At 46.4% G+C, this 16343-nt stretch overlaps 1 protein-coding gene across 1 annotated transcript in view; it reads left to right on the top strand.

The window, feature by feature from the left end:
• The window catches only part of LOC131444517 (latent-transforming growth factor beta-binding protein 2-like), an 88037-nt gene that overhangs the window by 58303 nt on the left and 13391 nt on the right, over positions 1–16343 (top strand). Inside the window, exons 15-30 of the mRNA XM_058614900.1 lie at positions 2187–2312; positions 3274–3405; positions 3589–3708; positions 3927–4046; positions 5869–5988; positions 6147–6269; positions 6403–6528; positions 7192–7317; positions 7410–7535; positions 7659–7784; positions 8220–8345; positions 9327–9452; positions 9651–9770; positions 9881–10006; positions 11711–11833; positions 12429–12557. Coding sequence (XP_058470883.1) covers positions 2187–2312; positions 3274–3405; positions 3589–3708; positions 3927–4046; positions 5869–5988; positions 6147–6269; positions 6403–6528; positions 7192–7317; positions 7410–7535; positions 7659–7784; positions 8220–8345; positions 9327–9452; positions 9651–9770; positions 9881–10006; positions 11711–11833; positions 12429–12557 — 1995 coding nt within the window. The remainder of the gene's footprint in view (positions 1–2186; positions 2313–3273; positions 3406–3588; positions 3709–3926; positions 4047–5868; positions 5989–6146; positions 6270–6402; positions 6529–7191; positions 7318–7409; positions 7536–7658; positions 7785–8219; positions 8346–9326; positions 9453–9650; positions 9771–9880; positions 10007–11710; positions 11834–12428; positions 12558–16343) is intronic.

Genomic DNA, 16343 nt, shown 5'->3' with positions numbered 1-16343 from the left:
CTTAAAATGTGATGTTGGCCTGAGAGAGAGAGAGAGAGCACTGGCAGTGCTGCTGCTGCTGCTGCTGCTGCTGCTGCTGCTGCTGCTGTGATGAGATAAAAAGACAGAGTGAGGTCCAACAGCTGTCAATTAAAAACTGTATCCGTCACTGATATTCACAAAACATGATGTTAAAAAACAGGACCGATAATACAAAGCAACAGGGATCCTCATTCCAGAGGACAGGGGTCACGAGGAATACACACTGTTCTGGATTCCAGTGACTCAGTTTGTAAGAACGCTCTCGGTCAATTGTGCAATTGTGGTCATCGTCTCTCCAAAAACTGGCGACATTCTCGATAACCCTCCAAGCTAGTCTGCTTCCACAGAATAACGTGCTTTGGCAGTGGGCAAAAGTCAAAGTCCCCAATTCCCACATGCCAAACTGCGTTAACAAGCAAACATTTCCTTGTCCGCGGCCTATAAAAAAGACACATAAACACTACAGTAAATGGCCTGTAAATGACTCTCGTGTCGTGTGTTTGACTCTCCGCTCTGCAACATTGTGTTATTGAAAGAGAAAGGAACTCCTCCGGCTCATTATTCTCCAAAGTCGAGACCTAACCTTGACTCTGCTGAAAAAGTATATGCAACATTATGCAGTATATGGTCTCTAAAGCCCCTTTTCCACCTGTGGTCCCAGCTCGACTCGCCTCCGCACGGCACGGTTTAGGTCATGTTTCCATTACAGTATAGTACCGCCTCAACGTGGGCTGAGTCGTCACTGCACGGCTGCATGAAACTGCCGTGATTTTGTTTGTTTTACACGTGACACACAGACGAGTGACTCAATGTCACTGAATCATTAGAACCAGTTAATTAAAACTATTTGTTCACTACTTCCTCCATGAACAGAGCAAATGTGGCTGAATACACCAGACTCCACTGTAAAATATTGAGATTTTAGACATTTCTCTGGTAATTGTTGGAGATAAACCCACGCTTTTTAGGATTGTTAAGTCTTTTTAACTGAGCTACAATTCGGCATTGTTCGGCTTGAGTCTTGTGTCGGACTTCTCTTCCTGTGACGTCACTCTGACCAATCAGTGGCTGGCAGTTTGGCGATGTCACCGGAGTATCGCCTCAGCTCGCTTGAAACCTCGCCAGAGCAGATACTAAAAAAAGTACCAGGTACTATTACTAGTGGAAACACAACTGTGCCGTGCCGTGCCGAGCCGTGCCGAGCCGTGCCGAGCCGTGCCGTGCCGTGCCGTGCCGAGCCATGTCAATGCCGGGACGAGCTGAGTCGCACTAGTGGAAACAAGGCATAAGGTACTAAATTACCGTTAGAACCAAAAATGTTTGATTGATGACAATTTGTATGATGGATGCACAAAGATTTTCAATCCAATAAACAATAATATCACGTGTACAGCATCCAAACCAATAATAATTATTTATAAAGCACTCTCAAAGATGCCTTACACGTGTTTAAAAGTCATAAAATAAAACACAGGCAAGACAATATCCAGAATATCATTTCATATCGTTGCACCGGACACAAACCTAAAGGCATGTGTTCAGTATGAAGCCGTTCTTTCACGTTTCATTTTTCATGCTCCGTGTCAGCTGCTGGAAGACAGTGGTGTATCTCATGGGGCATTACTGCATGCTGACCCATAGTTAAGCTCGGGATAGCTTATAATATTATTCTTTTATTTGACCCCTTTTCTTGAAGCCAAGTTGGCTTGACTGTGCAGTGTGTGCCTCTTGGAAAGGGAAGCTATCCTGAGTGGACAGAGGCCAGATTTATGAGTAATGGAGGAAGAACAGCGTGAATGAGAGAGAGAGAAGTGAGGAGAATTAATAGTAATCTTGTATTTTTGTCCTAAGTCACACAGAGGGGGTGTCTTTGTTTTACCACAGTCCATTTGGACGGAGAAACACAAGAGCAAAACTAACGTCAGGCTCTACTGTGCATGACCTGTTTCTTGTTGACCCCGTTGTCAGCGCGCCACGCCACCTGTTAGCGAGAGAACACTGCAGAGCTGTAAAAAAAAACCTGTCCTCTCATCCAGGAACCGCATCCCTTATAAAAGAGCAAGATGGGTTCCCGTGCAGGACGTGTAATACTTTACAAGGTCTGTCATGTTAAAAGAAAAGAAAACATGTTGTAATGTGTACATATGTTTTGTTTATTTTATCAGGTAGTGACAAGTGTATCACCACTCCGACCATTTGTGGTCATGGGAAATGTGTTCCTGTGCAGACTGGTTACACCTGCCAGTGTGAGCCTGGATTCAAACTCAGTGCACTGCAGACCAACTGCATCGGTAAGAAAAAGTGGGGAGAGAGGAAGTCGGGGTGAGATTGGGGTAGTGGTTTGACACTGAGAGAGAAGGGGGGGGAGACACACACTACAGACACACACTCACAGAAGAGGACCAGCATTTGTCATTCTGTCATCATCCAAGTGCAGGCAATTATTCAGCACAAGAACTGTGTTTATGTTGATCTGTGTCACGATGCCATGGAAGAGGATTAGGGCCACACAGGAAAAACATATTTGAGTTAAGAATTCTGAGAATAAAGTCAGAAATTCTGAGAATAAAGTCAGAAATTCTGAGTTTAAAGTCAGAATTCTGAGAATAAAGTCAGAAATTCTGTTTAAAGTCTGAATTCAGTCAGAATTCTGTAAATAAAGTCAGAAATTCTGAGTTTAAAGTCAGAATTCTGAGAATAAAGTCAGAAATTCTGAGAATAAAGTCAGAAGTTCTGAGAATAAAGTCAGAAATTCTGAGTTTAAAGTCAGAAATTCTGAGAATAAAGTCAGAAATTCTGAGTTTAAAGTCAGAAATTCTGAGAAAAAAGTCAGAAATTCTGAGTTTAAAGTCAGAAATTCTGAGAATAAAGTCAGAAATTCTGACTTTAAAGTCAGAAATTCTGAGAATAAAGTCAGAAATTCTGAGTTTGAAGTCAGAAATTCTGAGTTTAAAGTCAGAAATTCTGAGTTTAAAGTCAGAAATTCTGAGTTTAAAGTCAGAAATTCTGAGTTTAAAGTCAGAAATTCTGACTTTAAAGTTAGAAATTCTCAGAATAAAGTCAGAAATTCTGAGTTTGAAGTCAGAAATTCTGAGTTTAAAGTCAGAAAGGCCATGACCTTGAGCCTCAGCTCCACCCCGGCTGAGCCAGGAGCTTTTTTTAAAAAAAAAAAAAAATCAGGCTGTGTGATGTCCCGCTTCATCTGCTCCCCTCCTCCGTCTTTACACTGTCTTCCTCTGTCTCCCGTCGCAGACGTGGACGAGTGCGACGAGGACGACCCGTGCGAAGGGAGAGGCCGCTGCATAAACAACTACGGGTCCTACACCTGTCAGTGCCACAGCGGCTACAGCCAGGTCATCACCCAGAACAGGAAGTTCTGTCAAGGTGAGTCCACAGCAAGAGTCTCCAGTCGCCGAGCGCTGAACGGCTGCCGTTTTGCTCTCTGAAGCCGCGTCAGTGCACCGCGAGGTCTCGTCCGTCAGCGCTCTTCATTTGAGAAATATCCTTGCCTTATTAAAGCGGTGGGACACAATGGTCACCTTCTGTTCTCTTCTCCTTGGTTTTCAGACATTAACGAGTGCAGCATGCCCAGCAAGTGCCAGCACGGCAGATGCGTCAACACAGAGGGATCTTACTCCTGTGAATGCAACAGTGGTTACGCCAAGTCTTGGAGAGGCCTATGCGAAGGTGACAAGCACACACACACACACACACAAGCACCGACTCACACTGTTGAAGTTGAAGTAAGCGCACAATCGTGGCCAAACCTCTGTAACAGAACACTTGTTTGAACAAAATTGCTTTTTTGTGTTTGTGTTTGTCAGCATTTTTTCGGGAACACACGCCCACTTTGTTCCATGCGTGTAATTCAAACGATGAATCCTTTACTTCACTGTCCCACCCAGATATAGACGAGTGCAGAGATCCCAGCCCGTGTCCCGGCGGCGTCTGCGTCAACACTCTCGGCTCTTTCGAGTGCCAGGCCTGTGGCCCGGGCTTCAGCCCTGTCAGTGACAGATGTGTGGGTAAGGCAACCCCGGCAGCAGCACCACCACTGCCCAAACTCCTCAGGGCCTTTTCTAACCACTGCAGGGAAACGATGCCGTCTTTCCCTCTTACGCTGCAAAAGCTTCCTGTATTAGGTTAACGTTTACATGCGCCCGCAACGCAGTAAACTTAACCTAATAGCACGAGTTGAATTAGGGACACTCGGGCTTCTGTTGTGCACCAAATGACATTGAATAAATTGCATTTGGTACTTCAGGGGGACATTTATGTTGCTATTCATAACCCCTCAGCCTCTGAATATCCCCAACCTTGTTGAACCACATTCGCTGTGTTTTTCCTGCTCTTTTTGATATCACTGGCCCCTCGTGAAAAGATTGTTTGTAATACTTCAATTTGGGAGAGTCCAAATATTTTCTGTTGGCCACGGCCTTGAGCAAACAGTGTGCTATTGTCAGAGAGCGCTGGCCACTGTGCTCCCGGGTCCCGCTGAGGCCAGCGCGGCTTTATTATCGCCGGCAGAACGAGGTGAGTGGACTTAGGGGGACATAAGAGGGTCAGATGGCCGGTTAAAGAGGCCTTCGACAAAAACACATATTTGTCCTGCAGTGTCATCACGGTCCACTGTAAAAACTCTCAGTGTGTGTGTTGCTGCCACTGTTACATAACAGCCCGCCTGGTGTTACTTACCACATCCCCCTCTTTAAGACCTTGTGCCCCACTAATTTGTTTGGAAACCTAAGCTTCTGAAAGGGGGGGGGAAGGCTCCCGAATGTGGAAACCTTAAAGAGACCAAATGAGGATTGAAAAGAGGGGAAATTAACTTTGCTTGGAATTCTTCATAATCAGCTGTCACGCTCAGCGAGTCTGACAGCCGATGCCCTCATTTAGGGTTTTTCGCGACTTTCCTCGATGTCCAAAGAAAACAGCATTTCAGCTCTCCTCTGTTTTGTCATTAGTATTTTTTTTTTTGTCAATATTGAGCTGTAACTTTGCAAAGGAGGGATAACGCTGCAGGCAAATATTGTCTCTGCGAACATCACCCCGTGAAGCACTCACAGTCCCACAGTACACATCTGTGGTCTGCGCCGTTTCCTACAGTCAATTGACCATCGCTCAGTAGGTTGTGGCTAATTGGCCAAATCGCGGATAAGCCTTATTGCCGGTGTGATAGAGAAAACAGCTCCGTTCCCCCTGTCGAGGCCTATCGTGAATGCTTGAGAGATGCCGGATAATTGCAGAAACAAAGCGATTCGGCCACACTGACAGATGTCTGGCAGTGCCCACCGGCGTGTGGTGCGCTCCCGCTGTATTTTCACTGTGCAAAGTCGGTGTTTCTGTTGTCTCTGTCGCCTCTAACGGTGCCGTCCACCTCTCCACCTCTGCGTTAGACGATCCATTTCGTCCCGTTCCATTGCTCAGTTAACGTTTTCTCCTCTACAACGTCGTGAAACCTTTGTTAACACTTGATAATTTCCACTATAAAACATTATTTCTGCCTGAGGTTTTCCACATAATCCCTGGGTCAACCGTTCTGACTCATGGAGTGGAAAAGACAGCCACTGCTGCAAGCAGTAAAAAAAAAAAAAAAAAGCCTTCATGAATGAGGTTTGGGTCTTTGCACTGATGTAATTTAATGGCTGCTGTTCGCAGGAATTCTGCTCTCTAATTACGCTGGGATTGTGTCCTCTTTTTTTAAATTTTTTACTGCTGAATTATGCGCATACAACACTTCTTTTTTTATATTCTGTTTCCGTTTTCCCCACCATAGACAGTTTGATCGTTTCTTTCCTTTTCACCCAAAAAATCCCAAATCACATTCTGATCCCTTCTGTCCCACAGATGTGAACGAGTGCTTGAACCAAACAGCGTGTGGCAGCGGTAGGTGTGTCAACACCGAGGGCTCCTATAGGTGCAACTGTTTCCACGGCTACAAACTCACACAGGACAACATCTGCCAAGGTAAACGTCAGTCACAACTTTATCAACAACTCGTACCCCGTGAACACTTCTCTCCAGCGCTACTGCAGAAGCTTTGAAGGTTTATAAAAACAAAGAGAAAGTAGTTCTATCTTCTGAGGCCCACCTCCTCTTCCCCTCTGTATCTTCCCCCCCTCCAGATGTGGACGAGTGCGTGCTCCCGGGAATGTGTCTCCACGGCCGCTGTGTCAATCTGGACGGCACCCACAAATGCATCTGTGACCATGGTTACCGAGTCACCTCAGACAGCAAAGCTTGCGAAGGTCTGCAAAGGATTATCTGAGGGGGCTCTTGGGTGTAACTAATCACATCATCGCACTCCCCGGCTCCTCGTCGAGCTGTCACGACAACAAGATAGCGTCTGAAAATGATTTCTATTTTTTTTTTTTTTGTCAGATGTCAACGAGTGCGCCACTGGTAACGTGTGCCCTTCAGGAATCTGCATCAACACGGTGGGTTCTCACACGTGCCAGAACTGCAGGCACGGGTTTGGACCGTCTGCTGACGGACTTAGATGTGAAGGTATGAAATGTGCGCGTGTGACGAGTCACGCCAATGTTTCCCCGACCTTTCTTTTACATGTGACCCACTTTTTATGCATGGGAAAGCCTGTTCACAGTATAAATTGTGACAGGGGTAGTAAATTTGTTGGATTAATTAATCCTAATTTAGAACACAGAGCCTGTCGGCTGCTTTTTTTCCCAATTACTATGTTTAAACGTACACAGGCTATAAGAATGTGCAATATGGAGTGTCTTATATCCTTTTTTTCAGCACATCCAAGGCAATCGGATGGCAAAAAAACCATAATTTTCACCAACGATGTAAACACACCTGAGCAAAAAGTACTCAAAACGTTTAAAATCGGATTACTTCACAGTTCAAAGTTTTTATGATCAAAAACAGAAGAAAAACATGTCTTTTTTGTGACTTCTTGCTGTTTTATATCACAACCATCATAAATTTGACTCAACAACACATCATTTTTTAAAGCCTGAATATGTGACCTGTAAACACACAGACCCCCAGGATGTCCCTATATTACCCTGGGTACCACTAAGGGTTAAAACATGTACAAATACCGTATATCTTAAGTAAAATGCTGGTGAAAACAATTGTATTTTGATCCTGATCCAGTCAGATTTGCAGTGGTGGTAAATTAAATTCGGCCCTCCTGTTTTTCAGATGTGGATGAGTGTGAGCAGGGCGACCTGTGTCAGGGTGGCGTGTGTGCCAACACACAAGGATCCTACACCTGCACCAGGTGTAAGACAGGCTACGAGGTATCTCAAGACCGGCAGAGGTGTGAAGGTAAATCCAGGCTCCAGGTTTTTTCCTGCAAATTACCTTCAAATATTCAGTCCTGACGGTGCTTTTTTAATTTTTTTTGATTTTTCACTCAGATGTTGACGAGTGCCAGTCTCTGTCTACCTGCTCCAATGGGATCTGTCTAAACTCTGAAGGCTCCTACACCTGTGAGAGCTGCCCGACAGGCTACAGAGTCTCATATGACGGCGAGTTATGCGAAGGTTGGTTTATTTAAATGTGACACGACATTTATCTTCAATCCAGGCTCGTAGATCTTGTTGCTGTGCAACTTGGCAGCGGAGACGTCTCATTCCTGTGTGTGTGTGTCTGTTGTCTCACTCCAGATATTAATGAGTGCGCACTGGCCATTACATGCCCCCAGGGAACATGTACAAACACAGAGGGTTCCTTCACGTGTATCAACTGTCAGCCTGGTTTCGCCGTCTCCGAGGATGGGCAGCGATGCGACGGTGAGACTCGTGTCTGTGGATCACGCTTTTAGTATTCAGCAAGTTTCCCAGCTGGTTCAGTTTGTGTGTAAACAGCTTCAGGTGTGACAGCCCGGACAGAAAGCCCCCTCATCTGTTTGCAAAATCCCCAAAAATACTTCTTCTAGACATCACATCATAGCTGGATCCCGGGCTGCGAGGGCCTTTGGCACCACGCACGTTTAATCCTTGCTCAACACGGCAAAAAAAAAAAACAGGCCTCAAATAGAACACGATGATGTCAGGCGAATGTCCCGCGGATAGTTGAACTGAGGTGTTGACATTTGTAATTCCTTGCCCCAGTGATTATCGATCTAACTGATTACATCTGGCGCCCTGTATTTATTCCTTTATTTATTTATTTGGAGTCAGAGATGATAATCTCCCATCGTGATATGTCTGCGTATCTGTGTCCAGATGTGGACGAGTGCTCGGCGCCGAACGCGTGCCGCGGCCAGCTGTGCTTCAACTCCCCCGGGTCTTACACCTGCAGGAGCTGTGACCCCGGCACGCAACTGACTGCGGACGGCTACGGCTGCGAAGGTAAGACGACGACGACTGTATTTATAGTTCTATGTATCTTTGGCCCTCAGGTGGACATTTGAAGTGTCAGTAGACTGCTGTGAAACTGTCTTATACCTACAACACGATGACAGATGTGCTCCGCTAATTTGTCATGACGTTGATTTATGAGATCGACGCAGATAAACGGCTGCTTTGATGAATCCGGGGAGGTTAGATCTGTCATGACTTCATGGGAAGCGGCGCAGGAATGATTATTTAAATGGATTCAAACGTGACCTCAGTTAGTTATGTGTATATATATATATATATATATATATATATATATATATATATATATATATGTTGTGGCGTGTTTTTGAATGGAAGTGTGCAGCGGGCTGCAGAGGAAGATCCCCCACCGACATGTGTCCTGTGCGCTGGGGAAAAAAAACCTTTTACAAAACAAGCCCGCGTCCAAGTCGGCCTCAGATAGGATTTTAATGGATGTCTCTGATGCCATGGAAAATATTAAGGGCTGAGTCTGAAATGGACTCAGCCAATCCCCCTGCCTTCCGCGTGCAGCAGCGAGCTCGCCCCGCTGAACTCGCTCCGTTCACCCCCAAAGGCAAAACAAAGCAGCCTCAATCACTTCACAATGGCCCGCACTATTTTCTCCATGAGAAACACAATCTGTGCCATCTCGATGAAATTCTCCAGCGTTTGTGGACACAGTCATTATCTGCCACCTGTAATAGCTTGCTGTTTTGGATTGAGTGACCATTCTGCATACTTATCTCTCTACCCTTTTTAATAAAACACTGTCAGTGCAGTCTAATAAAGGAGGCTTTAGGTTTGGGGGGGGGGGGGGGCGTGTCACACATGCAGCCGATAAGAGACTTAACAGTGGTGCCTTTTGCTTAGTTGGAAAACTTTAAAGATAAATCTCTCTCAGTCTTTGTGTCCTTTTTTTTTTTTTCATCCTCTTTGTCTTATTTGACGTTCTCTTCCCCTCATCTTCAGACGTCGACGAGTGCCAGACTCCAGGTGTTTGCCCCACGGGTGTTTGCACAAACTTGGAGGGCTCCTACTCCTGCATGGCCTGCGATCCAGGCTTCACAGTGGCACCCAGTGGGCTCTCGTGTGAAGGTACAGCACACACACACACTGGGTGGCTTCTCCCTTTGTCTTGTGGTCACTGAAATCCACAGCGGCTGTTGCGGTCCAGATCAAATTGAAAGGATCGCACGGATGATGCATGACTTTTCTGACATGTCCGCTGTGAACACTTACAGCTTCTCTGTGAGTGTGTCATGCTCATGTGTGTGTGTGTGTGTTTAACTGCAGATGTGAATGAATGCGAGGACGCCGGCGTGTGTCTCGGAGGCCAGTGCGACAACACCGCCGGTTCCTACAGCTGCTCGTGCCCCATTGGACTGGAGCTGACGGACGGAACACACTGCAGAGGTAAAGTCAAATGTAACCATTAGTGGTTCGTCCATTTTCCTGTGGCTTACCTCATGCTGGCACTTTGACACAGCTGCGTGCGTGTGTGTGTGTGTGTGTGTGTGTGACAGATATCGACGAGTGCCTCACTGTTGCGGGGATCTGCGGGGAAGGAGACTGTGTGAACACTGAAGGCTCTTATTCATGCATCTGCCCCGATGGATACACCACCATCAACGGGAGAAGTGGCTGCCAAGGTAGAGTAACGCGCCGCAGCACGGACCACCGTTCTTCAGATGAGTCAACACAGGAGACGGCCGGTCATAACGTCATCGCGCTTTCGAGCAGATTTTGCTCCAGTCCTGTTTTCTCAAGTTCCGTCATTCAGTGTCGACGCCGGCGTAACAGATGTGTCCACGCCGCACTGCCCTGGGTGCCGAAACCCCCGGCCCCGGGACCCCTGACATGGCCCGCTCAAGCCAGACGCTCCGTGTAATGGGCCATGGCCTCATCAACCGTCTCGGCTCTTTTTCTTCGCTCTCAGCGCCGACATCAGTTTGATGTTATTCCAGCCGCACCCAGCGATTCCGCCCGGTCACAGCGAGGGTGGAAAAAAAAAAGAAATGTAGCACAATCATCGGCGAAAAAGGGGAGAATTTTCTTTTCAACAAGCTGTAACGCTTGCTGTCAAAATACGCGAAAACAATTTTGGCTAGGACGTCAGAACTGGAGCGCTGTTATTTCTGGTGGGTGCTGTGAGCAAGAGGTGAAGTTAAATCAACAGAGGATTGTCTGCCAGGGAAATGTCCTGTCGTGATAGGGTGCAGGTAAGGTCAGGTATGAGGCAAGGGGGTGGGGTTAGTTACTAAAGCCCCATTCAGACCTAGTTTTTAGTCATCTTATCAAATGATATCCTGAATTTGTCCAGAAAACATGTTTGTAGCCACTGATCAACATAAGATTTCTTTTTCTAATAGTTCAATTCATTTTTCATGTTACAGTAGCGGGAGTAGAGCTCTCATTCAGCCCCGTTCCCACTCACAGACACAGACTTTACAGTCCGATCACATGTAGTCACCGGTGGATGTATTTTAAGGCCAGGTGGGTGCACCACAGTCATCCACCACCTGTGATCGGATCACTCAGGACGGGATGTAAGTACCCGGATGTAGGTCACGCCTCGCAGTGGGAAAAACCTTCCACCGAGACATTAGCCTCAGAGTGCCTGATATCATCCGCTGGCTCGGAGCAAACTGCCCACCCTGCGTCAAGTACTCTGGCCGCATTCCACCACAAACATCGGACTCTTAATTATCTCATAAATCAGCAGTTGTCGTGTGTTATTTTCTCGCAGTCTGCCAATGTGTGTACAGCGCCGCTGACACAATATAAGCCAGAGCCCTCTGATGTGAGCATGAAGAGGGAGGTGAGGGGAGGATTAGGACGTATGGGTTTATGGGGATGGAAAAGGTAAGTTAAGTCGGGTGAGACTGAATCGATGCTTGGGACAAGTTCAGATGAAGATGTTTTACCTCTCCTCCAAGAGAAAACTTCGTCCTTTGAGTCCTTAAAATAACTGCAGTCACAGGGTTAGGGGTTTTGGCTGTGTACCTTGTCGTTCCTGAAAGATTCACCTGATAATCAAAGGCTGGGAAAGGAAGGAAGCTCTGATTATTTTTGACCTTTTTACCCCGAGGCCAATTACTGTACAATTATATGTCGTAATGCTTTATTTCTTCTCCGTCTTACGTTTGCCAGCGTGCCAGTAAACGCTCCAACTGACCAATGCGTCTCGCGCTCAGACAAGCGCTTGATTACAAATGATTTTTCCGCGGCGGTGTTTTCCTGTGGATTTAATTAAGGCGGGCGGATAAACGGGGATATTTAGCGACCATCGACCAGGTGACAAATCTTTGACCCACCCTCCCTTTTCATTCGAGCGTCTGCTCCTCTCTTGTCAGACGTGGACGAATGCAGTAAAGACGACGTGTGCATCCGCGGCCAGTGTCTCAACACCGACGGCTCGTTCCTGTGCTTGTGTGAGACGGGGTTCAAGTTCAACGCGGACAAGGCTGACTGTGAAGGTGAGACGGGTTCAACCTTCCCCTTTTTTTAATGTGTCGTTATGATGTCATAGTGACATAACTTCTCCTCTTTTAAAGTAAACCAGCGCACTGATTGATTGTCTCTACACTGAGGCTTAAGTGTAACAGGTATGGCTCGGCTGGCTGTGATGGATCTATGGGCTCCGGTGGAAGTGTCCAAACCTGGCTTAGAGGTTGTCCTCCGTGGGTTCCAGGACTGAAGGGTGCCTGGATAACGTGGCCTGAAACTCCCTCTCCCCTCAAGGGAAGCATGAATGACCCCATTGTGAGCTGGAGGTGTTTCTCTCCCCCGAAACGTCTCTCTTAAGCTCCTTCACAAGTTCTTTGGTTGCTGTGATAATATTGTTCTTGGCCACTTCTTTATGCCTGCTGCGTTTGCTGAGGACAGCTCCACCGCAGGCCTCCCGGCCAACAACTCCCGCTCTGCAGCCATTACACTGGAAGCAGAATAGGGAATAATACGTGTGTGTGTGTGCGGGGGTGCGCGCATCTGTGTTAGTGTCTGATTGCACATGTGGTTGCATTTGTGCCTCTGTTTGTCTGTCACTAACCAACAATCTCCCTCTTCTCACAGACAAGGACGAGTGCAAGGAGTTTGGAAGCACGGTCTGTGGTACCTGGCGATGCGAGAACACCATTGGCTCCTACCGGTGTTTCATGGGCTGCCAGCCTGGCCTCGGAGATGAGGACACAAAAGACTGCGGTGAGTGGTCAAAACACATGTCGTGGTTAGTACAAAAAAGGACTAAAACACAGTTGTATTAAAAAAACAAATAGGCAAATATGGAACCTAAGTTACTTCAGTCTAAATGTTGTTTAACAGCATCTTCATGTTTAAAGTACACCTAAACTACTACTTAAAATAAACCCCCAGGCCGTTCAAAGTATGTACAAGAATTTACAATTTTTTTAAAAACGATTCAATGAGCACTTTAAATCCACAGAGACTGAGCGGGGAAAAAAAAAATACCCCTGGGTGCCTTTAACCAAGTATAATAACAGCCGGAGCGGATATTATTCCAGACCTGCAGCATTACATCCTCCACTTTCTGATAATCTCTCCCTCATTCTGCTCCAGAGAACGCTTACACATCACTATAAAAGCATGTAAAAAAACAATAAGAGATTTAAGTTAATTAGTGTTTGGAGTCTGTAGCGACGCTGAAGTTGGCATCCGGATTCACAGCTTCCTGGTCAGCAGTTTAGGGGAAACTCGGGGGGAAACTTAACAACGATCGTGTCCACAACTTTCTCAAATAAAATGAACGTTTTATTCATGTCATGTTTACATATATGCACTTTTGCATCAGTAAGAAGGGTAAAAACTCAATGTAAGTTACATTTCCTGCAAGTTTACCCCTAACTGCCGACCAGGAAGCTGCGACATTAACTAAAAACACAACAACAAGAGCATTTTGTGGTGGTGATTTGGGCTATTACACTATTTTGACGACAGTTTTTAACTGTTTAGTCGGACAAAAGTGGGATGTTCTTTCACCAGAGTAGGTGCAGAAGTACTGTACACAGTGGCTTCGTATTCTTTGGTGCAGTGGCAATTGGGGTCAAAGGTTAGCCGTCACAGGGAGTAAACAAAATGCAGCTGTATTAACCCTTAGAACACAGAGAATTGTGGCTGCTTTTTTCCATTACTATGTTAATACTTAAGAATGTGCCATATAGAGTGTCTTATATCCTTTTTTTCAGCACAACCAGGGAAATCTGATGGATAAAAACTATCTTTCATCAACTCTATAAGCACACCTGAGCAAAAAGTACTCAAAATGTTTGAAATCGATTGAATTTGTGAGATTTTTAAAAAACGTCACAGTACAAAGTTCGCTTGGTTCGTTTTTATGAACAAAAATGAAAGAAAAAACGCTTGATTTTGTCACAATTATTGGTACTTTATATCACTACTCACTACTACGAAAAAGAAAGGTTTTTTAAAGCCTGAATATGTGACCTATAAACACACACGCCCTCAGGATGTCCATATAAGGAGTTGTGTGTTATTCCCACAGCAATTTACCATGGGTGCACCTGCGGCACAGATTATTGCTTTTAATTTCTTGTAAATAAATCGCAATAACGATTAATGTGTTCATTTTTCCGGCGCTAACGTTCAGCAGCGATAGAAAAAAGTGGCCTCAAATCCACTCACACCGCGCCACGTATTCTTTCTCCGTGGCATCTGTTTGGCACGCAGACACAAAGAGGCCAATGTGATTCCCGAAGATATCGGGTGCTCGTAATCCTCCTACACCAGAGATCACAGAGGAGATGAGGAGAAGTGGCCCCTGAAATTGGGGCACTTTAGACAAAAAAAAAAGGCAGGGCGCTCTCACCGAAGCAGCCGATAGTGGTCTCATTCTCCCGACAACAGAGCGCACGGAGGAAACCCTGTGTCTCTGCCAAAGGGTGGAACCCGATCGCGGCTGTTCACCTTTTGAGTGGGGAAGAGATTGGCAGGCGCGCTGATATGGTCCCCCCGCCTCTTTGTGCTCCCCATGGAGGAGCGCAGTCACACAGGTTGACTGGCCGGGTCTGTTACTTTTACTACATCTGGACCGACAACAGGCCAGCAACAACAGACACATCTCCACGGCCCCTAGAATACATGGAGCTCACTGTGTGTTTACTGGCAGTGTACGGCACCTTGGACCGGAGGTATTGTTACGGTTTGTTGCCCCCGAAACGTTGTTCTTTATTTGCTGTTGCTCGTCGTTGTTGCTGTTATAGCGCCGTAAAACAACAAGCTTGGTTCATGGGAGACGAAAACAAGAAGCCAAATATTTTTCTTCTTATTAAGACGTGATCCAAACAGTCATCAGAGAGTGACAGGCAGAGGGGGGAGGGGGGGGGGAGAAGCAGTCTGAGAGCATCACATTGGAATGATTTGTTGGACTGGAGCTGGAAGCTGTGGGCGATTGTCTGTGTGTGTGTGTGTGTGTTTGTGTTTCGAGCAGAGGAACCAGGAACTGTAACGCTCGTACACATGCACTCAGTGTACGGTGCAGCTCTCAGAGTTTTCGTTGGAATATTAACAGATGGAGATCAGGGGCTAGCGCGCCGCCGCCGCCACAGCAGCACAGATCAGTGACAGATTGGACGTCCTCCACTCTCCATCAAACCCCCCCTGATCCAGGCTACGTGTGGCTGCCTCCTCGCAGCACTTTATGATGTTGTCTGTCTGGCATTAAGTGAAGTGTGCGAGGGCCTGCAGTGTGATAAGGGCCGATTGAAAGCAGCTGTTCCCCTCCGCTCCTTCACAGTCAAACAGTTTGTATATCAGTGTGTTACTGAAATATACGTCCCTGAACAGCATTAGGGGCCAAAGACTTGCCACTGATGTGCTATATGTTACCTTTTCCGTGATATTTCCCGCGGAGCGTGATGGAATCTGTAGATGTACTAAAATAATGGCCGCTCGTTTTCTGGTTAGTTGGTTGCGGAGGTTTTGACCGCATCTGTTGCCGTGGTGCGACGCCACTGGCTGTTTGTGTTTTCACTAGACCCTACAAACAGATACACACACAGCGCGCCACTGACTCACTGCCCCCGTTCGAGAGCCAAGTCCTCTCACCCACAGAAGCCCCGACACTGCACACAATAGTGGCTTGTTCCACCTCGCGATGGGGAAGTTGCGGGAGATGTTGCCGTCACCCCAATAAAAGTCCGGGGAGGGGAACTCAATTACTCTGGGGCCATTTTTGTCTGCTTGTTAAAATCATCAAATATTTAAGAAGAGGCCAGACACTGTAATTTGCCGTTTCTGTGGAGGGGCGTTGTTTTATTTTTACTCACCGGCCTTCAATGGGCAGCGGTTGTCTTTGGCACCGCGCGCGCGGCACTCATTTAGATTTAGAGGCCGTGACACAAAAGGGGAAAAACACGTTTTGTTTTCCCGGAGCAGCACGTCAGACAGCGACGGCGCTCAACTTTGCCATGATACTATACAAAGGATAGAAGTGTCCTGTTCCCAGGTCATTGTTTTTAGCTGCAAGTCAAAAATAGTGCTGATAAATTTCCTCAAGCTATGACTATGTCTTTAATAAGATTTGCCCCAAGGGAGGAAATTGCCTGCGATCACACTCTTGCCAAAAATCTAAAGACTTTACCGTGTGTGTGTGTGTGTGTGTGTGTGTGTGTGTGTGATATATGATGATGCTTTTTCCTACAAGTGCACACACACACACAGCGTGACAGGTTGACATTGTACTTAATCCAGGGCAGACTGTGGTTCTATAGAACATCAGCTAAAGCACAAAAATATGTCTCACTGAAAGCAAACGCCTTTGACTCGTCCTACAGTCGCGGAGAGGAGGTTCTTTTATTTCTTCTTAAGCCAATCCCCCCCACACACACACACGTGCACTGACCTCTAGAGCTGCAACTAACGATTATTTTCTCGATTAACCGTTTGGTCCATAAAATATCAGAGAACCTTGAAAAATGTTGATTGGTGTTCGTCAAACCTGGAAATAATGAT

This window comes from Solea solea, chromosome 18 (genome assembly GCF_958295425.1).
Source record: "Solea solea chromosome 18, fSolSol10.1, whole genome shotgun sequence".
NCBI lineage: Eukaryota > Metazoa > Chordata > Actinopteri > Pleuronectiformes > Soleidae > Solea > Solea solea.
Note: the sequence above shows the minus strand (reverse complement) of the source record. Positions and strands in the feature narration are given on the sequence as shown.